The sequence below is a fragment of the Platalea leucorodia genome (assembly GCF_965183815.1).
Source record: "Platalea leucorodia genome assembly, chromosome: 18".
NCBI classification, from domain to species: domain Eukaryota; kingdom Metazoa; phylum Chordata; class Aves; order Pelecaniformes; family Threskiornithidae; genus Platalea; species Platalea leucorodia.
Genome location: NC_138840.1, coordinates 5,159,981 through 5,187,646, shown reverse-complemented (window position 1 = coordinate 5,187,646; position 27,666 = coordinate 5,159,981). Strand labels below are relative to the sequence as shown.

Here is a 27,666-nt window from a genome sequence, read left to right as displayed (position 1 = left end):
TATATCGTTAGACTGTAGATTTTGTCTTCTACTTTTGTTCAGTTTAAATAGTATCAGCTGTGATTTTATGCCTGACTTTTCCTAATATGTGGACTTAGACGAGGTATGTTTTCCTTTTTAGCTGGAGGGGTAGCGTAGAAGTTTATACGCTGAGGTCTAAGCCACCCTTTCATTACAAAGGAAGTAAAGAGACTGTTTAAAAGTGACTGAGCTGATATTCCAAGGGCTACACAACTTTTCTATCTAGGTGAAACAGCTGGTTGAAGTTGAACAATTTAGCTGCTCTTACACATAGGCGTTGCCTATATCGCAATGCTCGGTAACGATCCCAGCGTTGGCGAGGGCGATTCACGGGTTAACTCACGCTATATTTGAAGATCAGTGGGGGCACGCCTGCTGCTGGCGTTACTTGACAGCGACAGTCGCCTAGGCAGAGGGAAAGGCTTAGGACTATCGCAGTTCCTACTTAGTTTACATTCTGAGCCCACCTCTCCTGCAGAGTCAGGAGTGTCTGGTCGGCTAGAATTCTTTACGTCAGCATTGTAAGGAGGTTGGGCTTTGTTTGCACTGAAACTGCTTTGTCGTCGGTTGCTGTTCTTCAGGAGGGAATTTGTTGAAGATCCTGCGCTCTCAACCATTGCCGAGCAGTTCCAAGATGAACCGATTCCATGTTGTCTTCTGCAACCGGGAATAGGAAAAGTTGTATCGGGTTGCAGTGAAGTTTGCGATGGCATTTCAGCAAAGCTTCTCGAGCACGTGCTTGAAGCTACATCTGCATTCTGAGCACCAACAAGGAAACACTGCTTTTCAGCTTCTTTTTGAGCGTCATGTGCCTCAGTCCCAAGCTTGCCAAGCAAGCCTTCCTTATGATTTGTGCTAGTATTTTGAGTCCGATTGTCTAAAGCATTCGTAGTTGGCCTCTTCTTTGGCGATTTGTTTTCCTGATTGTGATGGGTGTAATTGCTGCTGCTTTCTGGACGGTTATTCTGCACAGACTGAAAGATGGGAGGAGAATTTAGAACCGGGTAGGCGGCAGTGTCAGTCTGCTTTTCCATTAAAAAGGTATAACCGCTAAGTGCAGAAGGAAGAGTTTTTTGAGGGGTGGTGGATATTCCCGAAGAAGAGCGTGGTATCACAGAGAATTTCTTAGATTTGTTTATGTAGAAATTGTCAGGGTCGTCCTTGTTTTTATTCTGCCCGCAGAGTCCCATTTTAATTTTTCGGAATCCTAGGTGGATAATTTCCAGGATATTTAAAAGCAATGATACAGTCGCTATTGATTGCATGAATAATATGAACACTGTCTTTTCTGTCGGTCTAGATACAAAGCAGTCAACGGTGTTTGGACATGGATCTCTCTGACATTTATAAAGGGGATCTAGATGAAAGCCATAAAGAAGATACTGCCCAATCATAAAACCAACTTCCACTGCAGATCTTGTGAAAATATGTATCACGTAAGTGCAGAGCAAAGAGCCTCTCAGGGGTGCTTTGTTTAGCTTTCGTTGATCCAATTGCCGGAGTTCTCTCTCCAACCTTTTCCGATTTTCAGTCATTTCTAATTCAGTGCTTTCGAGTTCCACTCTTACCTGAGCTTTCTTTTTTTGCCTCTCTTTTTCCAAGGCTCTTAGTCTGTATAAGGCATGACCCATATACACCAAGGAAGGGGAAGACACAAATATAACTTGCAAGACCCAGTATCTTATGAGAGAGATGGGAAAGGCCTCATCATAGCACACGTTTCTGCAACCGGGTTGCTCGGTATTGCATATAAATTCTGATTGTTCATCGTTCCAAACATCCTCAGTTGCCACTCCGAGGACAAGCATTCGAAATATGAAGAGGATCGTTAGCCAAATCTTTCCAATAATAGTGGAATGAATGTGGACCTCCTCTAAAATGCCTCCAAGGAAATTCCAGTCTCCCATGGTTATTCTGCCATCTTAACACTAAAATGTATGAGAGAAAAAAGTATCAAACATTGTAAAAGCTGCGGTCCTTCCTTAACACATTACGAAAAAAATGGCACTGGGAAAAACCATCACATCTCGCATTGTAACCACGGCAACATGACCCACTGCTCATGGATAATCCAGGTATTATTCTCTCTCATCTACAAGATGGGGAAGTGCACCGTCCGCCCGTGTCTAATTTATCAGTAAAAGTCATCCCGATAAGCACATCGCTACGAGGCATTAAGCATCCTCAGCCTGCATCAAATCAGTCAGGTGCCTGACTTGTCGTAAGATTTTCAGAGCAGTATGCGATCTGTTTGAACCGTCATCCGACGGCAGAGTGAGAACAGTACATTTATATTTCAGGCACTTATGAAGGTAGAGGAATATTTCCCGGTCCTGCTTTTCGGATGTTCCGAGCCCCACGTTGCAGCTGAAGTTACGGTAATGTCCAATTACTGTTTTGCAGTGAAAATTGGTTATACAAAGGAACTCGAGAGGGAATAAAACATCTCACTAAAATTGTATTGTTAAATTAAAAAAAATGTTTAAGCATATAATTTGTCGCAGACAATTGCTTTTTGTTTGTGGATGTCAACGATAAACAGATAAATAGAATCACCATAGTGGGTCCAGTTTCCTCTGATCAATGACACCTGCATTTGAATACGGAATACAGTGCCTAAGTGTCAAACATTGCTATCTTTGGCCCCGATTCGGTGAAAAATAAATGATTTATGCAAAAATTCTCTACCAGCATTTTCCTAAATGATTATCATCTGAGTACAGGTAACCTGGTAATATATGTGGGTAATTGCACATCTCACCTTTCTTTCACGTGTTTGTGTCTTTCTCCATTACAGGATGCAACATTGTGGACAAGATTTTAAATTCCTTGTCAGTGTTTATGTTATTGCGTACACTAACAAAAATCTTTTCCTTTTTTATGTGCGGGGATAACCGGTACATCTGTAGATTTACCTTTTTATTGTATGTACAGTACAGTTCAGTAGAATTCAGTTATACTAAAACCAGAATAATCTGATTTTTTTTTTTTTAGCATAAAGGTGGTTTAACACCGTGTTTTCTATTCAGATGGGATTCATTTTCACCCTGTAAAACAGGAGTGTTAAGAAATCAAATGGAAGTTGCAGTCTTACAGCCGCAATACCGATGACTACAGGGGAAACTTTATGTTAAGGCAGCCTACTAAACATGAAAATACTCTTGCAAATCGGTATACAAATAGGCAAGTTAGATATTTTTTAAAGATAAACAAATTAAAAATAGATGGCAAGTTAAAAATAACACATACCTTTCTTTACAAGAATGTGTAAAGTTCAAGATCTGCGGCGTCCGGTGAGCAGTTACAGCCCCTGCCATCTTCCGCCCCTGTGAGTAATTTTCACATTATAAGCAGTTTATTTCGCTACAGGAGCAAGTGATGGAGCGCAAGCTTTGCACATTGAATTTATATTTGCTAGGGATGGAGGGAGGAGAAAAATCAATCTGTTGTTCAGTCTGCTACCGCTCCAAGCATAATTTAACTATGACTAGTGAAAGAATCTCATTTTAAAAAGCTAGAAATGAAAAATCTGCAGCTCTAACTTCCTTCAGATTATCTTTTCTTTCGCCTTGCAAGTTTTAAGAACGATCTCAGCCTCAGACAGAATAAAAGAAAACTTTCAGACTAAGTTTTAGTTTACATATCTCAGTAGCAGCAAATGCTTGGCTTGCCCATGTAGAAGCGAAGAAGGGGGATCCTCCCAAAGACTCGCTCCGCACGTTTCTGCAGACAGGCTGTTCTCCTGGAGTGGCTTGGCACCACGCTCCTGAGGTACAAACCCCATGGTAGGACTTTCGGCCCCTCCAAACTCACACCCTCTTCCTAGACAGCATCTGCCCTTATATTCTACAATTCTGCACCTCTCGTTTATTCTCCTTACGCCGTCTTACTTGTCATACTGACTTCTTTAAAACACCCCTGGACGTGGCAACTGTTTTACACCATTTTCCCCGTGCATATAATTCAGTATTTCTTTTTAGGAGCAAGTCGTTATCATTCCAGCCTGAGCGTCAGACATACTAAAGATGTCAGTCATTCTTCTCGATAGTAATACTTATGTATAGCCTGTAAAAACAGACCAAGTGACCCAAGTCCCCTTGTTATCCCAGGCCTTCCGCCACCCCTCCGCATTACCCCAGCGGGAAGAATACCGAGAACAGGCTGAACTATTTTCCAGTATAAAAGAGCGCACAAACTGCCTAGTCTCAAAGAACAGGGACTTTTTTAGGTGTTTAGGAATGCAAGAGACACATATGTTGATATAATTGTTCACGGGTTACAGCCTACTGTTGTTAACTTTTTCTTTTAAATTCCTCCCTTGCCTATTACCTTCTTTCTATCATCAGACGGATCGTTGCAGCAGTCGCCCTGTGACTTGGGAAAATAAATGGGTTTGTTCTACTGAAGAACCTGCTTACTTACAGTAAAAGACTGAGTAAAGCTATACACTGTACGTCCTCCCCACGTCAGCGTGCGGCAGAATTAGAAACGGAGCCCACGGTTGCACCTCTACGCCACAAACCATTCTCTGTGTCTCCCTAGAGGAGGATAAAGACGGAGCTACTGGAACAGAATGAATACTCCGTATCTTAAATGAGCCTTCACCGAGTTTGAAAAACAAAAGGTTAATGTGGAGTAGGAGAAAGCGGAAGAATGGCGGCAGAACTTCTACAGGCTAAAGGTACATAGAATGGGCTGGGTCGGAAGGGACCTTAAAATACCGCCTAGTCCAAACCCCCTGCCATGGGCAGAGACATCTTTCGCTAGATCAGGTTGCTCAAAGCCCCGTCCAACCTGAGTTTGAACGCTTCCAATGATGGGGCAGTCACAACTTCTCCGGCAACCTGTTCCAGTGTCTCACCACCTCCATCGTAAAGAATTTCTTCCTTTGCTTACATAAAGATGCTAAGAGTAGATGCTATCTTTAAAAAAGCTGCCTGGCACTCGGGGATAGATCGCAGCTTGTAAGCTGAGCTGACGCATGAAAATTATTTAGGAGAGCTTAAAATCTACTCAATTTTTTTTTTTGAGCCTATCAGACTGCTACGGTGCATTTTGGGGACCGATGGTAGGCTGGGGAACGCCCTTTCAAATGCTCTAAACTTTAGGAAATGCCTGCAAAAAATGTTGGGGAGAGGGGAGGGAAAGAGAACTCATTTTAGAAAAGGAAAAACAGGAAAAGAAATATGCTTGTTTTGTGTACAAAGATTGCCCTGGAGCCAGCATTAGCAGCGCGATGGCCAAGGCTACGGCCTTGTTAGGCATGCCTGGTATTAATGTGTAGCTCCAGCGCTAGGATCAATATGAATTAAGAAGTGTAGCCAGCACTATAATGCTCTTTTAGATGATTCTCCTCAGCGCCCTGCAAAAGTGTATCGCTGATCCAAGTGTCCTGTATAGGATAAATAAACTTCCTCTGCTGAGAACTCTAAAAAGCTAATCATTATCTTTTAATTTTGGTGCTGAGGATCAGTCAATAGGTCATGTCCGATTTCATAGTTAAATAACAGCTTGCCTGGAAGTATTCGATCATTTTGGCAAGCTATCAGTCTACAGCCAGCCATTTCTATTAAGTACTTAAAGCAGGTTCCTAAAGATACGTCTCTTCTATTGAGTACTTAAAGTAGGTTTCTAAACTACTTTAGTAGTTTAGAAGAAAAAAAAAAACAAAAAACAAACTACTTTTTCTGCTATTGGTAAAAAAAATTCTACATCCATTGAAATGGTCCATGGAACCCCCCCCTCCTGCAAAGGTGCTGAAGCTTTGTTTGAAAATCCTAAGTGTTCGGGGAGACCGAACTACGGTGGCTGGGGATCTGCTTCTTCGGTAAAAGATAAAGGTTAAGACGAACATTTAACGATCTGCACAAAATGTTCTGGGATGCGTTATCTCATTTCAAATGGTATTTCAGTCAAATGACAACTTGACAAGTCACGAGGGAAAATGAATTCGAGCACCAATAACAATTTTATAGTGCCAATGCTGCTCTTCACCTTAGTCCAGACATTTTGCTATTTACACAAACTCTAACCCTCCAGTTTGACTATTTAGACAGTCATACCAACGTTCAGTGTTTAGTAACAAAATACTTACTGATATAAGGAGAAAATACTCATTTTTCTTCCAGGCCTAGAAGCAACCTCACTGGCTTTTCCTCGGTGGTCGGTGCTGCAAAATATCCCCCAAACTTTAACGCCCATATTATGTTTTCTTAGGTCAGGTTCAAACGCCACAGAAATCTTTCAATTGTGGAAATATTCTCCAAAAATCAACACCTTTTCATTCCTACTCATCAATAATGTGCACTTTATGTGTACAATTGATTTTTATTTTCTACTGTATTTGTCTGACCCACAACGGCCAGCTGGATAACTAGAGGCACAAACATCAGCGATGTGTCCTACAGGCTTGCAGGGTAACGTGGACTCACTCCCATAGTTTTCTTTCAGTAGTGAAGTTAGGATCACAAATGATAAACTGAAATAACGAGAAATTTGGACAACCATACTACTCAATACTGTCTGTAGGACCGCCAAATCCAGCGGTACTGTGTTTGAAAGCAGGCCAGAGAATACCATATAGAGACCAAGGCACACGCTCTTCACATTTGTCCGTTTTCTGTGCTGGCTTAGAGATTCACTTTTGATTGCTGAGCTATACATGCAAATCAGTAGGTGCAGATTTGTGTTTTCGCTTTCACAAGCAAAATTTCCATAGACGCCCTGGCATTTATCCAGGTGTTTTATTTGTCACTAATTAGCTATTTTTAGGCTTAGATAGCATGCCATATTTCCTCTTGGGACTTCCCTTTTCCCCACACGAGTTTTCCCCTTCACTATGTTGAAAGGAGCCTCTTGTAAAGTAAGCAGGACGCCTGTACTCCCCAAATGCTCCATTCCAAGGCATTTACAGAACACTCAAAAACCAGTTTCTTGCTATTTAGGAACTGATTGTGTAGAAATTTTGTAGATCTGAGGCAAAAACATTTAAACTGCATCCTTACAACCGAGAAACATCCAATCAGATGAGCCTCGGCATCTTTAACAAAAAGGTAATCGCTTTTCCTTGAACATAATTGGAGCAATAAGGCAGTCGTTTAGGTAGTTTGAACTGCATATGTTCATCATGTGGGTAATAGGCTAAAAATCATAAAAAATATTTCCTCGGCTAAGATGTTTTACCCTTGTTCTGGCCACTCTGTGAGGAATTTTCCGGTTAGTCTTTAGGGTGAGATTTACTGACCTGAGGAAGCGGGTTTTGTGGCGCTGTTAGCGACCGCAGGAACAGCGTTCCCGTTCGTCACAAACGCTGTTCTCTCTCTTCAGCAGGAACCGGTTTCCTTAAGAAAAGGCTGGTTGGCTGTCACAGGTGTCACCGGCTCTGGATGTCTGCCCGCGGAGCTGCGAGGACTAAAAATATCAAGTTATCATCCCTAATGCAGACGAACTGGTTCTCGCTGGGGCTGCAGGTAGATTGGGTGGAAGTGCATTTTAGTTCAATAGTTGGGATTGATTCATGCCTATGGTCATGTTCGTACAGTGGCTAAAACCACGCTTATAAAAAGCAACTGTAATGTGTTCCTGGTGTCCATCTGCTTGTCCTGTTGAGATTCCTAGCGAGGGGCAAAACATTTTGAGCTGCGAGCAAAAATTCCACAGCCTCCCTTTATCAGTTTCCTGCTTATATGCGTGTAGCGTTTATTGTTTAAAAGAGAGGGTTCGGAGATTTTTATTTACTTTTTTTTTGTTCAGGTGTTGCTGTTGAGGGTTTCTCACCGAGGGGCTTACGGTTCATTACTGTATTTTGTAAGTATTTAGTTTGTCAGTATTTATCAATCAGCGTTTCCAGTTCAGTCATTTACCGATCATGGCGCAGGATTTAAAATCCAACCTTATCCAAAATTTTTAAATCCCCCAACGACCATTTGAGTTCCAAGATTTGCAGTTTATCACTTCTGGATTCAGGGTTTACAGCTTAAGGATTTTGACCTTTCTGTTGAACAGGTGACAAGAAGCTGTAAGCCCTGAATCCCAAACAGTAGGCTGCGAACCCTTCTTTGCGGTTCCTAACTGTAATGCACCGGGGCTAGTGTTTGTTACGATCCCAGTAAGAAAGGCACTCGGACTCCATATTGGTTAAATTTCCATTTATTGATGCTAACACTAGAAGGAAAAAGAGGGTAGTGCAAATAATCATACATCCCTTTAGATGCTGGGAACCACGACTTGTGCAGAATCAGAGGGACTTCTTATCAGGGCACAGCATGCAGTCGGGATCCTGTTCCTGGAGAGGTTCTGCTCACATCGCGGTCTTTAGAGCTCTTACGGTGCTTGTCTAAAAGGAAAACAGTTCTATTAATCATTTCTACTGTCAGTCACAAGGATGTTTGCATGAGACCCTCCTGCTTCACTTGAACATGAAGTCAAGACACACGGCTGCTGTAATTGCCCGTGCCAAGTGGGAGCTACCTACAGGCTCCTTCGTTACCGTTAGCCAGCTCAGTTTATGCCGAGACTGAGGGATACGCGCGGCGCAAAGCAGGCCTGAGAGCCAAGCTATACGTGCACGTCGTGGTTTAACCCCTGCCGGCAACTAAGCACCACCCAGCCGCTCGGCCACTCCCCCACCCCCGTGGGATGGGGGAGAGACGTGGAAGGGTGAGAGTCAGAAGACTCGTGGGTTGAGATAAGAACAGTTTAATAATTGAAGTAAAATGAAATATAATAATAATAATAATAATAATAATAATAATAATATACAAAGCAAGTGATACACTATACAGTTGCTCACCACCCGCTGACCGATGCCCAGCCCGTCCCCGAGCAGCGATCGCTGTCCCCAGCCAACTCCCCCCAGTTTCTGTACTGGGCATGATGCCATGCGGTACGGAATAGCCCGTGGGCCAGTCTGGGCCAGCTGCCCTGGCTGTGCCCCCTCCCAGCTGCTTGTGCACTGGCAGGGCATGGGGAGCTGAAACGTCCTTCACTAGCATAAACACTACTTAGCAACGACTCAAACACCAGCGCGTTATCAACGTTATTCTCATCCTAAATCCAAAACACAGCGCTATGCCAGCTACTAGGAAGAAAAACTAACTCTATCCCAGCTGAAACCAGGACAGCGCAGCATAGCACAGGCCTGCACCTTCTCACATTAACTGTTAGATGGATCGCTAACTCCTCAAAGTACAGTAACCTTTCCTTGTGCCACCCAGCATTCAGCTCCGATCCGAACCTGCGCTTTGCTACGGCGCAGGCATGACACGGACGGGCTGCCGAGGCCGCGGTCGAGCTGAGAGCGATGGAAGTTTTGTGCAGGGCTCTAGTCCAGGGCTAGGGCAGAATCACAGAGAGACGAGATCAGGGGTTTTCCTGTCAGGTATTGGAACTGAACTCTACCTCTCAAGGAGAAAGCAGGGGAGAAGGCTAACAGCTACTCCGTGACTCGACATACCGAGGGCAGCAGCAGGAGCTGACCTTCCCCACTGGACTGCTAAACGCTGAGCCAGTAATGGCTCTTGAGCTGTCACAGAGGATGGGGGCTCTGAGCTCCTTGGTAGACTCGTCCTAGGTGTCGCTTACGTGCGTTAATTACTGAAAGATTGCTTTATTCTTTCCACTCATGGCTGTGGTTCCTGCAGTCCCTTTGCACTCAGTAAGCGTCTGTGACAGCACCCAAGGGAAGGAGGTGATTCTTTGTGCCTGAGGAAGAGGGGGCTGGTCCCAAGGTCTCACAGACCCCCTTTCCATCCCTGGGGGTTCCTGGAGAACCTCTGTGCTGTCAACAGGGCTCCAGGGGATTTCCCTTCCATTGTCATGGACACTCGGGGCTGTTGGTGGCATCTCCTATCACCCCAGGGACAGCCAGGGCCCGGCCAAGCGGTCCAAGCATAGCAGGCTGCTCCTGCCTTTGCTCGCAGCACCCCGAAATGGTCCCACTGTGGCTGGGGCAGCGGACTGGCGCCTCTGTGGGTGGTGCTGAGTGAGGGAGTTTCTACAGGGACGGTGGACGCCTGCAGGTGAGTTCCTGTCGGCCACAATGAGCTCTACAGCATGTCCTCACGGCCTACAGCTTCTCCCGAGCTCTCCCTTCAAGCTTTCAGAATCATAGAACGCTTTGGGATGGAAGGGACCTTTAAAAGTCATCTGGTCCAACCCCCCTGCCATGGGCAGGGACATCTTCAACCAGATCCGGTTGCTCAGGGCCCCGTCCAGCCTGGCCTTGAATGTTTCCAAGGATGGGGCATCTCCCACCGCTCTGGGCAACCCCTTCCAGTGTTTCACCACCCTCAGCGTGAAAAATTTTTTCCTTCTATCTAGTCTAAATCTCCCCTTTTTTAGTTTAAAAGCATTACATCTTGTCCTGTCGCAGCAGGCCCTGCTAAAGAGCCTGTCCCCATCTTTCTTGTCGGCCCCCTTTAAGCACTGAAAGGCCGCAATAAGCTCTCCCCGCAGCCGCCTTCTCTCCAGGCTGAACACCCCCAGCCTCAGCCTGTCATCACAGCAGAGCTGTTCCAGCCCTCTGATCCTTGTTGTGGCCCTGAAAGCAGCTCTCAGGAGCTGGGGCGCAGCTCCGCTGCCCTGGCAGGCCCAGCCGCCCCTAGTGCGGCTGATGGCGATGGCCCGCCGTGTTCTCAATGAACCGCAACGGTGGCCCACGCAGCAGGTTGGGATGGGGCTGCGCCCGCGGGGCAGGTGCTGCTCACGGAATCGGCTAGACAGATGGATGGGGGTGGCCGCTTGGAGCGGGGTGCCCTGCTCCGCACAGTGCCGCGCCATGCCGGGGTGGTCTGGGACAACAGAGATGCCACCAAGCATCGCCAGCCAGGACCGGAGCAGCAGCTGCAACCGCAGAGAAGGTGAGCTGGGATGAGGGGTCCATGCTCGGGGCTGTGGGTCCTGCACAAGCCGCAGATCCACCCGCAGCACCGTGACATGAGCAATAGGGATGCGAGAGGGATCTGGGGGTGCACAGGGATGACCACACTGTGGCCACTGAGGGGTAAAGGTGGAGCACCAGGGCGGCGTGGGGCCGCCTGAGCGCGGGGGGCTCAATGTGCCAGGCAGGCAGCGAGCGGGGGAAGCCCTGGGGGGCATCCCGGAGAAGAGGGGACTGAGGGGGTTCGGGATCCTGAGAGCAAGAGGTGTGGGGTGATGCTGGAGAGGCTGGGGGTACGTGGTGGGAGGCAGGGGAGAGCTGGGGCGGTATCACAGCTGAATCGGCCGGGCCTGGGAATCCTGGGGCTTCGCTCTGGGCTCCGCGGGGCTGGGGAGGGAGGAGGAGGAGCAGCACTACAGGTGGCATCGCCTAAGGATTAAAAACTTACGAGAACGCAGGGGCGTGCTGCATAGTTTTCTGGCACTGGAAACCGAGGATACATGATTGGTTTGTGTGGCAAATAATAATAATTATGATAATGATAATAATTATAATAATGGTGATAATAACGATAATGATAATAATATAACATACAAAACAAGTGATGCACAATGCAATTGCTCACCACCCGCTGACCGATGCCCAGCCCGTCCCCAAGCAGCGATCGCTGTCCCCAGCCAACTCCCCCAGTTTCTATACTGGGCATGACGCCATACGGTATGGAATAGCCCTTGGGCCAGTCTGGGCCAGCTGCCCTGGCTGTGCCCCCCCCCAGCTGCTTGTGCACCGGGCAGAGCAGGGGACGCTGAAACGTCCTTCACTAGCATAAACACTACTTAGCAACGACTCAAACACCAGCGCGTTATCAACGTTATTCTCATCCTAAATCCAAAACACAGCACTATGCCAGCTACTAGGAAGAAAATTAACCCTACCCCAGCCAAACCCCGGACAAACCTACAGCCTCCCGCCACCGCGCCTCCCGGCCGCCATTTTGTGCCGTGCGGCATGCCGGGGGGCGTAGTCTTCCGCCACCGCACTTCCGGGCGGCCATTTTGTGCCGTGCCGCGTGCCCGGCCGTGCGGTTGCCCCGCGCTCGCCACGGCGTCCTCCGCGCTGGCCCAGCGTGGCCTGCGGGCGGCTGTAGGCTGCCGGCACCGGTGTTGCGCTGGTGGGTTTGTTTTGCTCAGCGTGTGAGACATGAAGGCTTCCAGCGCTCTGCTGCGAGACGCCCGTTTTGTTCTGTGCGCCCTGCAAGGAGCTGTAGGCTTCCATCTCTAGGCGCCAAGGGTGCCACAGAACTTGAGAGCAAGCGAGGCGGAGGACAAAAAGACTGCTCTGAGAAAGGGGTGGCCCAGGGAGATGCTCTGGCAAACCGAGAGGGGGTGTGCTGGCTTTGGCTGGGGTAGAGTTAATTTTCTTCCCAGTAGCCAGCGTGGGGCGGTGGTTTGGGGTTGTGCTGGAATCGGTGTTGACACCCCAGGGGTGGTTTGGTTCCTGCTGAGCAGCGCCTACACGCAGCCAAGGCCGCCTCTGCTCCTCACCCCACCAGCGAGTGGCTGGGGGCACAAGGAGCTGGGAGGGGACGCGGCCGGGACAGCTGCCCCCGGTGACCCCAGGGCTGTCCCGCACCGTACGGCATCACGCTCGGCACGTAAAGCTGGGGAAGAAGAAGGAAGGGGGGGACGCTCGGAGCGATGGCGTTTGTCTTCCCAAGTCACCGTTATCCGCGATGGAGCCCTGCTTTCCTGGGGCTGGCTGAGCACCTGCCTGCCCATGGGAAGCAGGGAATGAATTCCTTGCTTTGCTTTGCTCGTGTGCGTGGCTTTTGCTTTCCCTGTTAAACTGTCTTTATCCCAACCCACGAGTTTTCTCACTTCTACCCTTCCGATTCTCTCCCCATCCCACCGGGGGGGAGCGAGCGAGCGGCTGCGTGGGGCTCAGCGGCCGGCTGGGGTTAAACCAGGACACAAGGGAAGGTGAGGGCCAGCAACAGTGTTCAGTCCTGGCGCCCTTGGTGTGGGAGAACTCGCTGGATGTTTGCAATTTCAGAGGCCCCAAGAACGCCTGACCGTCCCCACCCGGCACCCTGAAAGCCCCCAGATCCTCCACAAAAAACCGACACAAGCCCCCGGCCCAGCCATCCGTCCCCACCACCCTCGGCACGGCCGGAGAGCCGCGTCCCACGGCATCGTGCGGAACAGCCCCCCCCAGAGTAACACGGCGAGAGGGGGAGGGAAGACGCTCTACCTTGGCCCCTAATAAGGCAGCTTTATTTTTAGCGAGGGTGAAAGCCAGAGCAACCAGCACAAGCGCTTTTTCTACTCACATCGCATTTGTACAGTTTGGGTTTCCTGTCGTGGTTTCGGCACTTTTGAAACCTGCCTGAATTGTGATTTTGTAGGGAAGAGCACTGCAGATACCTCCCCCGCTATAAATAACGCGTGAGCATCCCCTCCCCGACCTCCTCGCTCACCCGGCCCCCGCCACCCTGCTTTCTTGGAACGGGATGGGAGCATCCCCGTGGGATTTGGGTGCTGGCAGAGGTTCGGGGCTGGACCACAGCATTCCAGCCCTGGATCACGCCTTTCCAGCCCCAGCTGGGGGGAAGCAGCCACTTTTCAGACCCTGAGTGGGGAAACTGAGGCAGGGACGGGGTCAGCGCTGGGGTTTGGGCATGGGGAGCCCCAGCTTGGCCCCCCCGCCCCGGGGGTCCTTGGATTGCGCGGCCACGCTGGGTTTAAGCAGGAGGTGACGTGTCAGGCAGCAAAGCTGGGGGACAAAGGGAGTTGTACCCTCCGTCTGCTGGGAACCCACCCCTGTGAGGATGGGCTGGGACCTGCCCAACTCATCCCAGCTGTGCCGGGGGACGGGGCAGCTCAGCCCCTGGGCGCAGGCGCTGGTGGGGGGCACAGCTGGGTGTCCCCCCGCCCCGGCCGGGAGCGCGGCCCCTTCCCGCTTCCCCGACACAGAGTTTCCATCCGCACGGAGCAGGTCCCAGGTGAGGGGCGGGGGGGGGGGGGGGGGGCAAGAAGGGCCCCCCCCATCTCCTCTCCTCCAGCTGCGTCCCTGCAGGGCCCCATCCAGGGAAGGGGGGGACATGAGGCTGATCCCCCCAGTACGTCCCAGTGCTCCCCCGAACCCACTGGAGCTGTGGGAGACCCCCGTGCTGCCCCTCAGTCTCTGGGGGGATGAACCCCAACACAGCCCGCCCACACACCCCCCATGGTCCCCCAAAGTCCCCCACCCTCATCACCACCCACCCCACCCCGCTCCCCAAAATCCAGCCTGACCCGAAGGGTCTATCTGTATTGCAGGGATGGGTCCCCCTGCCCCGCCCAGCACCCTGGGGACAGATCCTGCTTCCCCACACAGGCACAAACGCACAGCTCAGACCTGGCTCAACCCCAATAGACATCAGAGAATCCAACATCACCCCATCCTCCCAGGGGCTCCAGTGCTCCTGGCCCCATCCTGCACCCCGAGGGACGACGCCGGGGGAAATAAATCCCTGGGGTTGATGGAAGGAGATGTGGTGGTAGAGCCCAGAGGGGCCGAAGCAGCGGCCGGTGGCTGTGATCCTGGCTGTGCACCCACCCGCGGCGGGTGGGGATGGGGACGCTGGGGCAGGATCCGTCCCCTGGGACACCCCAGCCCTGCCACAGCCCCTAAGTGATGTGGCTGTCACCTCCCCGTCCCCTGGGCAGGCTGCCCGGGCAGCGGGGGGAGGCGCAGCATCGCAAGAGACACCTCCCTGCGCTTCCCCAGCCTTTAGCCCCTCTCCTGCTCCCGTCCCCTGACTCCAGCAGCTGGAGATTTATTTAAAAAAAAAAAAAAAAAAAGAAAAGAACAACCCACACAAATCCTTAGATTTGGGCACCCTCCATCCCAGCCCTCTCCCCCCATGAAACCCCACCATGGGTACCCACGACCTCCTGCAGGATGAGGAAGATGCCAGGGCGTGAGGCTGAAGGCCAGGGTCCCCTGTCCCCGTCCCTGGTTCTTCTTTAACTCCTTCCTCAGAGCCAGGCAGCCCAGCAGCTGCAGAGCCAGGTGCTGGAAGCCGACCTGCGCTCGCTTTCTCTCTATTTTTATTTATTTTTTTCACTCTCTGTTGACCCAGAGAACTTAACTTTCTAAAAAAAAATGTCCCTGTGTCCCCCCCTCCTGCAGGCTTGGGGACAAGCCCCACAACGGGCTCAGCTCACGCCCTGTGGCATGGGGACAGGACGGCACCCAGCCCTGCACCCATCCCTGGAGTTCGAGGGGACGCCCAGCACCCAGGGGGACGCCAGCGCTGGCCCAGGGGGGGTCGGGAGGTCCCCGGCATGTGGCACCTGCGGCACCCAGGGGCTCCCCCGGGCCCTGTCACCCCCCCAGGCCCCCCCCCAAAAGCTGCGTCTGGGTTCTCCGCTTTCACTCACCCTTGACAACATTTTTTGGGAGGTTTCAGCTTTATTTTCACGTCCTGCCAGCCTTTTTGCTGTAAATCCGCCAAACACAGCCCCCAAATCTGCCTGTGCAAGAGGGGTGCTGGGGACACCGAGACGGGGACCCCCCCTGCCCTGGGGGGGACATCGTGACACCCCCAAAGCATCCCCTGCAGGATGGTTTCCAGCCACAGACCCTCCCACCGAGGTGGACCCAGCCCAGGGCTCCTGGGTGCTGGGTGGGCGCACGGGGCCCATGGGCTGCCTGGGCCCTGGGTGGGGGTCACCTTGGGACACCCACCCATGAGAAGTGGGGGGACAGAGACTGTTGGGGGGGACCCCAAGGACGGGGACCCTGCAGACATGGCAGGGGTGACACAGCCTACCTGCCCACCCCAGCCGCCTCCGTCACCGCTGCTGAGGCCCCCCCAGCTGTGCCCCCTCGTCACCCCCCAGCACACACCTGGGGCCAGTTCAGCTCTAACTGGGCTCATGGGGGCCGTTAACCCTTTGGGAGCCAGCACGGGGCCTGTCCGTCATCGCTGTCACTGCAGCACCGGGGCGAGGGGACATCGGAGGAACGTGCTCCCCAGATCCCTTCTGCCCGGGCCAGGGGCACGGGTCTGGGGACTCGGGGGACAGGAGGGGCCCAGGGACGGGTGACAGGAGGGGCCCAGGGCATCCCCCAAAGCCAGGCGGGAGGCAGCGAGCCTGCCCCTGCAGAGCGTCCCCCCTGCACGGCGGAGGTACCTACGTGTGCCGCGGGTGCCTGTGTGTGCTGTATGTCCCTGTGCACGCGTGTATGTGTACGTATGTGTGCTACATGCCCCGTGCATGTATGTATGTGTGCCATATGCCCCTGTGCATGCATGTGTCCGTATGTGAGCTGTATGTCCCTGTGCATGGATGTACTTGTACATATGTGTGCCATATGTCCCTGTGCTTGCATGTACACGTGTGCTGCATGCCCCTGTGCATGCACGTGTGTGTATGTGAGCTGTATGTCCCTGTGCATGCCCATACCTGTATGTATGTGAGCTATATGTCCCTGTGCATGCACATACCTGTATGTATGCGAGCTATATGTCCCTGTGCATGCACATACCTGTATGTATGTGAGCTATATGTCCCTGTGCATGCACATACCTGTATGTATGCGAGCTGTATGTCCCTGTGCATGCACGTACCTGTACGTATGCGAGCTGTGTAGCCCTGTGCATGCACGTACCTGTATGTATGCGAGCTGTACGTCCCTGTGCATGGGTGTATTTGTACGTGTGTGTGCTGCACGCCCCTGTGCATGCACACGCGTGTGCCCTGTGTCCCCTGCGCCACCCATACCCGTACAGGCCGTGCGTGCCGTGTTTCCCGCTGCGCACTCCCGTACCGTATGTACCGCACGTACCGTATGTACCGTATAGGCGCGCACGCTGCCTGCGCCGCCGCTGCTGCCCCCTGGCGGGAGAGCGCGGGGCTGCAGCCCCCCCCGCGGCAGGGCCCTGGGCACAGCCCCCCCCAGGCAGGGCCCATGGGGGTCCCTCCCCATCCCAGCCAGCCCCCAGAGCTCCCAGACCCCCCTCAGCTGCCCCCGTGGGACTGGGCAGGGTGGGGGGCACAGGGCTTTAATCCTGACGGGGCAACGGGGAGCGTGGGAGCTGCGGGGCTGGCTGCTGTGCCCACCCTGCCCTGCAATGCTGGGGACATGGGGACGAGCCTGGGGACACGAGGCGGCCCCCCAGGGTGCGATGGGGCAGGTGACACCGCTGCCCTTCAGGCCACAGGAGCCCCCGGGCACCGTGGGCAGATGCTGCTGGTGGCGGGCTTGGGTGCAGCAGAAGTCACCAGCCGGCTCGATGGCAGTGGTGATGTCCCCTCACTGCCACTCCCTCCGCTCCTAGGACAGTGCCATGGCGGGGGGTAGCCTCGATGGACCCCCCATCCCACTGCCCCACATCATGGCATAGCCAGGGCAGGGGTTTGCCCCACACCCCGGGGCTGGGGGAGGTGGCCAGTGTCCTCAGGGGGGTCCCAGTGTCCCCAGGGGCATCCCGGTGTCCCCAGGGGGGTCCTGGTGTCCCCACCTACCTGCTGGTACAGCGTCCTGCTGCGGAGGGCAGCTGCCTGCTGCCGGGGGCCCAGGGCATAGATGACGGAGCGGTACTGGGTGCCCAGGTCCTCCTGCTGCCGCATGGCTGGGGTGCAGCACCGGGGGGTTTGGGGCACCCCCCGGCCCCACCGGGCACAGGGCCTTCACCCATGCAGGGCGAGATGGAGAAACGGAGGCACGGGGGTACAGAGCCGGCTGCGGGGCGTCCTGCTACAGGGCTTGGGGAGGGAAGCCTCTGCGAGGCCCCCCGCGCCCGCCACCAAAGAATGGAGATGCCAAGGACCCCCCTGCTGGGGCCAGTTTGGGGTTAAGCCCCCCCAGACTGGGGCTCGGGGGCTGTTCCAGGGCTGCAGCGGGACCCGTGGCCACTGCCTGGCCCCGGTGGCTCATCCCTACCTTGTGTGGGGTCGTGGTTCTCCCGGCAGACTTTGAGAAGCTCCTCGCAGCTGAACTTCTGGGGGTCGAAGATGACCCTCACCACCTCGTTGTGCCCCATCAGCCCTGGCTACCGGGGCAGCCCCTCACTGTGGCCTCCTGCCCCCCAACCTCCTGCCCCAGGATGGGGGGGACCCCATCAGCTGACGCACCCTCCTGCTGGGAGCTGAGCTCTGGCAAATTCGTGGGACTTGTGCGAAGCAGGAGTGTCGGCAGGGCTGGAGGGAGGGAGCTGGATACGGAGGGGCTGCAGCACCCACCCAGGACGCCCGGGTGCCTGGCGGGGATGGGATGCCCAAGGCCCCCTGCACTGGGGTAAATCCCCGGCTGGAGACAGCAGCTCTGATAATATTTCGTGCAGACAGCTAATCCTCTGCAGAACGTCTCCCACATAAGCCGGGCAGCCATCTGTCCGGGCTGGGGGGCTTGGAGGGCTGGGGTGGGGGACAAGGGGGGGATCAGCATCCCATGGATGGTGGAGAGCATCCCATGGGAGCCCAGGCCAGGGCAAGGCAGGGGCTGGGGGACACCCTGCGATGCTGGATGGGGACGTCACCCCACCGCAGGTGTGGGAGATGTTGGGGGGTCCCTGTTGCAGCATGGGAGGAGAAGCCCCTCATTACCTGTGCGCTCTTCTTTGTAAGTGGGCCTGGGGGTGAAGCCTCCCCCCGTAGCCCACCGGGGTGGAGAAGACACCCAGCATCTTCCAGAAGAGCCGCTCCACCCGGCAGAAGCACCCCATGCCTGCGGGGGGACAGGCAGGGAGCGGGCAGCTGGTTGCCCCCACTCAGGGGAGGGGTGAGCTGGGCTGGGGGGGCTCTGGGGGCAGCCCTGGCTGCCGGCACCCCCCTTCCCTGGCACGGGGGAACCACTCGCCGAAAATTGCCGTCTGCATCTCCGCTGGGAATGGGGGGAGCGTGGGGTTCCTGCTGACGGCGCGGGTGGCTGTGGGGGGGACACAGGGTCAGGACCCCCAGCCTGCCCTGAACTGCAGCCATCTCTGCCCTGTCCCCCCCGCCAAAAAGCAGGCACTGACCCTGTCCCCATCCCCTCCAGCTCCTCGGCCTGCCTGGCCTCTCATGGCCACCCTGACCCTGACCCAGCCCCTGTGGGGGTCCCGGGGCTGTCACCTTCCCCCGGGGATGCTCTGGTACCTCGTGCCCTGCCTAGCGCTGCCCCCCCTGCAGGGATGTCCTCCTGCCCCGGGGATGCTCTGGCTGGGGGGGAACCTGCCCAGGGCTGGGGAGGCCGGGGGGGGACAACAAGGGGGGGCTGTGAGCATCCCTCCCCTTCCCCAGGCTGCCATCTCCTGGGAACCCCACCGGTTGCCATGGCGAACAGGTCCCCCCCATCTCCATCCCACCGCAGATGGGTTGGCCCCGCTGCGGGTGTGCACGGGGGTCCTGCTGCCAGACACCCACCCGGCCAGCACCAAAGGGAAGCTGAGACCTGGCTGCTCATGACACTTGTGGTGCACGAACACCCTCCGCACTCCTCACCCTCCTCCTTCTGGGGCTCCCAAACCCTCTGTGTCCCCACCAAGTTCCCCGCGGGGATGGTCCCCGTGAGCCAGCCGGGGGTTACAGCGTTCCTGGGGGGACAGAGGAGCCCAGGCCCCCCCAGCACCCCCAGACACGTCTGGGTGATGGTGAAGGGGGGGCACTGGGATCAAAACACCCCAGCGATGGGGCCACGCCAGCACCCTGCCCTGGACCTTTCCCTGCCACCTCGCTCTGGGGACAGGGCCACCACCCCTCCCAGCACCGAGACCCCCAGAGCAGCCCCCCAAAAACACACAAGGGTGCTGGGGGGGCTCAGCAGGGTGCCACCCCCTCCCTGTCCCCAGGGACCCCCCCAATGCCCGTGCTGGTTCCTGTCACCAGTGGCCTCTGGGCTGTGGGAGCACCCCGGCACCCGGCATGGCCCCGCAGAGACGGGACATCCCACCGAGGCCCACTGCCCCTGCGGACGGGGAGGGGGGAGCTGGGAAGGGCACTGGGAACACTGGGAGGGAGAAGGGTGCAGGGGAGGCAGAGCCTGGCCCAAGGAGCAGGGTCACCGCAGGGGGCACAGGAGGGGACGTCCCGCTTTGTCACGGTGACACGGGGACAGGGTGCATAGCCCCGGGGGGCAATCCCCCCGGGACCCCCGGCAGCGGGCATGGCCCCCGGGGTGCCTGAGGGCTCGTCAGGGTAGGGTAGGGCCTGATCCTGACCCCCCCAGAGAGCCACGCTGCCTGCAGGCAGCACCGCATCCGAACCCGTCCCCGCCCGTGCCCACGAGGGCCTCCCCACCCGCTCACCTGCCCGCACGAGGAATTGTCCCCAAACCCACTGGGTTTGACCCCAATCTGAGCCTACGCTGCAAAGCAGCCCCCCCATAACCCACAATTCGCTGGGAAGCGCTCAGCCACGACCCGGGCAGGTGACAGCCAGGACGCGTGGTCCCTGGGGATCCTCGGTGGATCCCCCTGCCCCTTCTAGATCAGATCCCATCCCATCCCTCCCATCCCATCCCTCCTACCTCATCCCATCCCTCCTACCTCATCCCATCCCTTCTATTCCATCCCTCCCATCCAATCCCATCCCCTCCCACCCCATCCCTCCCGTCCCCATCCCGTCCCCATCCCATCCCATCCATCCCATCCCCATCCCATCCCATCCCGTCCCACCCCACCAGCCTGGCCCCGAGCAGGGGACAAGGGGTGACCCGGGGGGGGACACGGGGACACCGTGTCCGTCTCCGAGCCCACCCGCAGCCCCGCGTGTCCCCAGCCGGGGCCGAGCAGGGAAGGGTTAACCCCACCCGCACACCCGCCTCACACGCGGGGACACGCACACGCAGACAGACAGACAGACACACGCACCCCCAGCCCGCCGGTGGCCTCATTCTGCCTGGGGAGGTGACAACGCCAGCAGCCTGTCCCCAACCGCTGCTGCCCCCCACGCTCTGCCTGCGGGTGCCCTTCATCCTCCTCCTCCTCCTGCTGCCGGGGAGCCCCGCGGGCCCCGAGGTAACAGCGGGGGGGGGGACACGGGGATGGGGGGGACACGGGGATGGGAGGCAGGGGGATGGGGGGCAGGGGCTGCTCCCGGGGGGTGCGGGATGCGCCGGAGGGGTTGGGGTGGGGGAGTCCCGGAGGGCCCGCAAGGAATCCCCCCCCCCCCGGGAATGGCCCGGGCACCCCGCTAAGGAGATCCCCCCCCCCCAACTCCCCCCAGCCTGGGAATATTTGCCCTGAAAATACCCCCCCCCCCCCAAATCACGGGTGTAAAGTGGTGTTTACTGGGGTGCACTTGGGATGGCCCCAGGGGGATGCAGGGGGACACGGGGGTGAAAGTGGGGTGTCCCCCCTCCCCGCATCGCTCCAGCTGGGTTCCCTCCAGGTGCCCAGCAGGGAGCGGGGGTTACCTGCGCCGAGTTTGCGAGGTCTCGACTGGCCTTCACATGCTGCTCTTTGGGACCAAGCCCCCACCTGGGGGGAGGAAGGGCCAGGCCGTAGGATGGGAATTTGAGGCAATTTCAGCCATTTCAACTACTTTGTTGCTAAATACCTTGGGGAAACAGAGCAGATGAGGTTTTACCCCCCAACCGCCCTAGGACCGGTGTTCCAAAAGCCGCTTGAATGCCCCCAAATTCACCCTGCTCTAGCTGGTCTTCCAGGACCTCCCCGTCCCCCTGCAACCAAGCAGCCCCCCAGCCCCCCCGGACTGATCTGCTGGGGAGTTTAAGCCGGTAGGAAGATGCCCCCCCCCCCGGGTTTCCATGGCTCTGAGGGTGCCGAGGGCTTGACGAAAGCCGGGGGAGGCGAGGACAGCCGGGGATTTGCTTTTTATCTCGTTCAAAAATAGCTGTCCTGGCACCGGGGCCGGATCCTGCGCAGAGGGGTCAAGCAGCCGCCTCCCAGCGGGGCCTGAAGGGTGCGGGATGGGGCTGGATCCGGGGGTGCATCTGTATCGCAGCCCCCAACCATCTCAGCCCAGCCCCAGGGGGCAGAGAGGGGCTCTGGGGAGAGCCTACGCAGAGGAGAAAGAGGGCTCACACAGGGCTCCTACGGTAACCCTACGGAGAGGGGCCGGGGGGCACGGGGGCATCCGGGCTTCTACAGGGACAAGGGGTGGGGGCAGCCCCCATCCCCGAATCTGCCGTGGGTCCCAGCCCAGGGGGGTGATGGGGGTCCCGGGGAGCGATGAGGGTTTGGAGATGGAACAGGGACCCCGGGACCCCACCACTGTGCGCCATCGGCCCCAGCGTTTCGTGTTCACCGCGGACCTTGATTTCATGTCACACAATTAAGGCACGCGGTGAATGCCGAAGGGGGGGCCGGCCTGGGCTGGGGGGGCCGCGCTCGCCCAAGGAGGAGCATGGAGATGCCAAAAAGCCTGAGCAGCAGCAGCAGCACCCCATCGCCACGGGCCGGTAAGGGAACGCGCACCCCCAGCCCCCCCGACCCCTCCCCGTGCCCCCAGTCCCACCCGAGAGCACCAGGGCAGACCAGGGCACCCCCAAACCGCCCCTCCCCCGACCCCCCCAGCTCTGCCGAGGATAGGAGAGGGGATGCAAACCCAGGGCACCCCCAAACGGCCCCCACCCCACAGAGCCCCAGCCACGGACCCTCCCCATATTTTCCCTCTCCAGGAGCGGGTGCTGCTGCCTTCAGAGGCGCTGGAGCTGATGGGGTGGAAGGGGGAACACAGAGGACATTTTGGAGGAAGGGACCAGCCGAAAGCCCTTGAGGAGCCTGCGTTGATGGGAGGAGAACGAGGAGCGACCCGGCTGCGTTAACACCCTTCGCCCGGCGAGTGGGGAGCAACGGGGAGGCATCGGCCCCCGTCCCACCACCCAGCGCCTCCGGCCTCACGCCCGGCTGCTCCCTGCCGATGGGGGAAGAGACAGGGTGACGGCTCCAGGCGTTTTTTCAGCCAAACTTTGCCCAGATGCTTTTGCAGCCTCGGCATTCACCTGAGCCACCGTTTCTCCGGCGTTGCCGGCCGCCTCTGACATACACTCACCCATCTCCAGCCAAAGCCCGGAGCGGCCGCTCACGCCCCACATTCCCAGGGCCACATTTTGGATGGAGATTTCACCCACCATGGTCCTCCGTGCTGGATAAATTGCTCCTGCCAGGGAGAGCATCGCTGACCTGCCCTGTCTCAGCCGGCTTTTCCCGTGGCTCCAGGTTCAGCTGTGTTTCTCCCAGCAAGGTGCTTTTTGGGCTCTCAAGGTTACAGGTCCCCGAGGACTAATCCAGGAACCCGCTCATCACCCAAGGCTGCGGCAGAGTTGATGTCTGCTCCCTCTGAGGATGCTTTTTGCTGCTTTCCCTGCAAGGAGCACAAGGAGACTCTGCTTTTCCCCATGTCCTGCTCTCCCCTGCCAAGAAATTTGCCCAGGACCAGTGTCTCATCGCTGTAGATTTGCCACTGTTGGTGTCCCTGCCGTCCCCCGAGGCTTGCGGCTGCCAGCGTCCCTGCAGCCAGGCTGGCTCGGTGCTGAGCCCCGTGTCTCTCCCGGGGCCCTCTCGCAGCCTCGGCAGCACAAAGCCACGTTTGCTGCATCCTCATCCTCCCGTGGGTCCTGCGCACCCCAACCGCCCCATTCCTCCGGGGAGCCCAGGGCACCCCCTGCCCTCTGGAAAGCAGGGAAGGCGATGGAGACGCCGAGCCCCCGGACAGACATCCCTGCAGGCAGCACGCTCCTTTCTCATCCCAGATCTTCGCATTTTCATCCCGAAACCCAGGGAGGGCAGGACCGGGCATCGCGCTCCATCCCCTCCCGGCCACCAAAAAAAAAGGCCTGGATGAAGGAGCCAACAACGGCCATTAAACACCCCACAAGCCCCAAAAAGAGGCTGCGGCTGGGGTCGGACTCTGTCCTGCTGCTCAGCTCCCCCCTGGACAGCCTGGGGTGGGAGGCGACCCGCGGGGCCGGGGCTGTCCCGGGGCAGCCGGGAAGGGAAGGGGCTGGTTTGTCAATGAAGGATCTCATCATCCCCCAAGCTGGCTCTAGGAACAACGCGAACTGCGCTGGGCTCCCAGCACCCCTGCACCCCGCTCATCTCCAGTGGCCTGAGGACATGGGTGCTCCCCGTACGTGGTGGGTTGGAGGCAGGGCATTGCACCCGGGCTGGTCTCTCCACCCTCCCAAGGGACCCCTGGGCACCCGAAGAGCTGCGGGTCCCCCCGGAGCCGCACACAACGGGGGCTGTCCCAGCACCCAGCCCTGCAGAGCCTCCGCGGCCCCGTGCAGGGGTCCCTGCGCCCCCCAGGCTCCAGCCCCTGCTCTGGCAGTGGGGGTGCAGCACCCACCCTCCTCTGGGGGAAGGAGCCGGGCTCCAGCCCGGCCGCGCATTTGGCATCGCCCAAGGGGGAGCTGGATGCTCAAGGACCCCCCACCTTCCCCGCGTCCCCAGAGACTTCGGGGTCCCTGCAGGACCACGTTTGGTGACTCAAGGCCACAGAAGGAGGGCTGCAGCGATGGCACCAGGCTCTTCCATACCACTCAGCCTCTGCCCCAGCCCGGAGCCATCAAAGATGCTTATTTTAAAAGTATCTTGTCCTTCCTTGCAGGCACTGCTGCCTCCCAGGCCTTGCAATGCTCTGCAGCCCCAAAACGGCCGAGAGAGGCAGGGAGAGCAGCACACAGGGGCGCGCAACCATGCACAGGGGCGCAGAGCGGCGCACAGGGGTGCGCAACCATGCACAGGGGCACAGAGCAGCACACAGGGGCGCGCAACCATGCACAGGGGCGCAGAGCGGCACACAGGGGTGCTCAAGCATGCACAGGGGCGCAGAGCGGCGCACAGGGGTGCACAACCATGCACAGGGGCGCAGAGCAGCGCACAACCACGTGCAGCAACACATAACCACACACAGCCCTGCGTAGCGGTGCAGGGCAGCAGGCAGGGGTGCAGGCAGGGGCCCATGGGAGCCCTCCCGCGGCGATCCCCAGCCCCGCACCCTCCCAGGCGGTGCTCTTGCACCCACCTCAGGGCTTTTTGCTTTTGCCTTTTGGATTTCAAGCCTTTAGCTCTCACGTTTTCCAGCTTTTTTTTTTTTTTTTCCCCCTCCCTCATTATGGGGAGATCTGGGAATTTCCTTTTTCCGAGCAAATAAACCAGGAGCAGAGCTGCAGCCAACGCCAACAGCGAGAGCAGCCCAGGGTGCTTGGCCACAGCACGGAACACTGCACCCCCAAACCCCCCGCTTGGAGCCTGCTGCCCCCAGGGCTCAGCGGAGCTGCTCCTTCCCCAGGGTCGGGGGGTTTGCAAACAGCTGGGAAAAGCCCGTCGGCCCCGCAGGGACCCGCTGTGCGACGGCCGAGCCCGGGTCGATAGGACTTCAGGGAATGCAGCGGCTTCTCTTGCGATGGCACCCGGGGAACGCAGCCCCTCGCTCGCCTCCGTCCCCTGCTTCCCTACAGCACCCCAGCCCCTGCCCCCTGCTAGCGAGGGCGGTCGGGCAGGGGGAGCTCCCCTCCCTCTAAGCAGGTAAAAACCAGACAGGGATCCCTTCCCCCCGCAGCCCAGGGAACCCTGCAAATATTTTGCCCCTTTTTTTCCCCCCAAGAAATAGCAGCACTCACCACCTTTTTGCTCTTACCTGCGCCACGCTCACAGGGAGATGGTGTTGCACGCCGTTGGGGTCTTCAGTTATAACTACAGGTGGATTTTTCTGCCTGCATCCCGAAGCCTGCTGCGCACAGCCATGCTGCAGCCGGCTGAAAGCGAAGCCTCCTCAGGTGCATTAGAAAGTTCCCCTTTTTGTCCCAGTTTAGACCAGAACAGGACCAGGTCCAGACTGAAACTGGTCCCTGCTACTCCTGCCCTCCGAGCATCCTCGGAAGGGTCGGCAGAAGCAGCTGCCTCCCAGTCATGCATCAAATACCCACTTTTTTCCCCATATCTGAGCTACCCCCTCTTTCCCAGGACTATTTCTGCTCCCTGGGACATTCACTTGGCCTCTTCCTTTAAAAAAAACCCTTCTAATAATTAACATCAGGCCCTGTTTTGGTGTTATCCTTTCCGTTGTGCTCTGGAAGCTCTCCCGAACAGCGAAGGAGGAGCGCAGCCAGCCAGCGAGGTACAAAACCACCTCTTGTTCTCTCCCCTCTCCAGTTTGGGGTGAAACGTGGCTGATTCAGGTCCCCCGGGGACGCCGGACTCCCACCCTCACGCACAGCCCTGGAGGCGGCTGGTTTCCATGGAAGTGATGCCAAGGTTGAAGGAGCTGCGGAATAAATCCTGCAGGGAAGCCGGGCATCAGGATTGCGCCGTCCCAGCAATTCACCTGCTTTGCCTTAAAAGAGGAAAAAGAAAATAAAAAAAAAGAAGTATTTTAGCTCTCACGCAGCTGAACACAAGGGGAAATTTAAGCAGCAGCACGCGACACCAGCGTGGGGCTGTCCCAGGTTGGAGGACGTGGATCTACGGCTTGCGACTGAAGTGATCGGGCAGTATTCTTTTTTTTTTTTCCCTTATGTAAAAGTAATTGCAGGTACCACACCTGCATCTGAAGTATTGCAGTTTTCAAATCGCATCTTCCCCTTCCTCTCGCGTCTCTCTCGGGTGGTTGCTTGGAAGACCAAAAGCGGGGAACAAACCGGGTCTGACCAACAGCGAAACCGAGCACGCAAGCACCTGCCAGGCACAGCAGAAAAACCCTCCGGCTTTTTTTTTAACTCACAATTAAGATTCTCTCAAACTACAAATTGTTTCATTTAGGCCTTTAATCAAGTCAAGCTTTCTGCCCTTATTTCCTCCAGCTTTGCAAACAACGCAGGTTTTATGCTCCCTCTGAAAACGCATGAGGACACCAGCAAGGAATTTGGGTTTTTGGCCAGCTCAGAGACAAACAGAGAGGCCAAAGCCATCAAAGAATTAAGAGGACAGGAATTCTTCCGGAGAAAACAAGTAAAATATCCCAATAAAATGCAAATGGCCACACAACCGCCTCCGACACCTGCAGAAACACCAGCCCAAACCCCCCAGGGAAGCAGCCCGGGTCCTTACCCGACACGGACCGGGCTGTTTGGAGCTGGGTTTTGTTTGGCTGCTTTTCAGAAGCAAGAATAATTAAAAAAAAAAAAAATTCAGCACACTTTTCAGTGAGTGCATGCAGGGTGTGTGAGTATTTGCTGTCCTGCGCGGGGCAGGAACGGGGCGCTGGGAAAGCGAGGCTCACCAGCCTGATTTTCCGCCCAAGGCGAGAAGAGCGGAGCCGGCAGCTGGCTGGTCCTGGATGTTTCCCAACTGCGATTTAATAACAGAAATATTTTCAATATAGCACAATTTTCCTTGGTGAGGACCCATTAAGTATTGACAATCAAAGCACAGTTACTGGCTCAGACAGCAGATTCGTTTGTGGCTCTCTTATTCCCTCTGAAGTGCCAGAACAAGAAAACTTGGGTTTTTGATTTCCTGACCTCGAGCAGTTTTCCCAGGGGAGATCATCCGGGATTTCACACACCTGGAAGGAGCTGGATAACCCCCAACTTACCCATGAAACGGGAACGAATCCTCTCGCCCTGGGGAGGGCTGGCTGGCTCCGCCTGGTGCCAGCCCACGCCACCGGACATCTTCCCACATCAGGGAGCGAAAACGATCCCGCCGTGCTGGGAACAAACCCCGGCGCTGCGCCAGGACCGAGCTCGGGATGCCCGCAGCCGGGTCACAGCACCCTGCTTCGAACCCAAGGAGAAACCACGCTTCACTCATTATTTTACGGTATTAATACAGCAGCGAACTCCTGAGTCGTCGTGCACAACGGGGCGCACGTCCTCGCTCCGCCACGGCG

General features: G+C 56.3%; 2 protein-coding genes across 2 annotated transcripts; both read right to left on the bottom strand.

Annotated features, from left to right (window-relative positions):
- Positions 1-365: 365 nt before the first annotated feature.
- Positions 366-2,070, bottom strand: GJA9 (gap junction protein alpha 9; the record flags this gene model as incomplete). Its single annotated transcript, XM_082329427.1, has 1 exon — positions 366-2,070. Exon 1 carries the CDS (start codon positions 1,926-1,928, stop codon positions 366-368), a length of 1,563 nt encoding a protein of 520 aa, XP_082185553.1. The 5' UTR covers positions 1,929-2,070.
- A 6,037-nt stretch (positions 2,071-8,107) lies between these two features.
- On the bottom strand, positions 8,108-27,448 carry LOC309598799 (peptide methionine sulfoxide reductase MsrA-like; the record flags this gene model as incomplete). The annotated part of the gene is given in 8 exon segments (XM_082329743.1): positions 8,108-8,184; positions 17,011-17,140; positions 17,296-17,522; positions 17,834-17,938; positions 18,496-18,541; positions 18,543-18,616; positions 18,749-18,817; positions 27,370-27,448. Coding segments are annotated over 8 exon segments (807 nt in total).
- Positions 27,449-27,666: the final 218 nt, after the last annotated feature.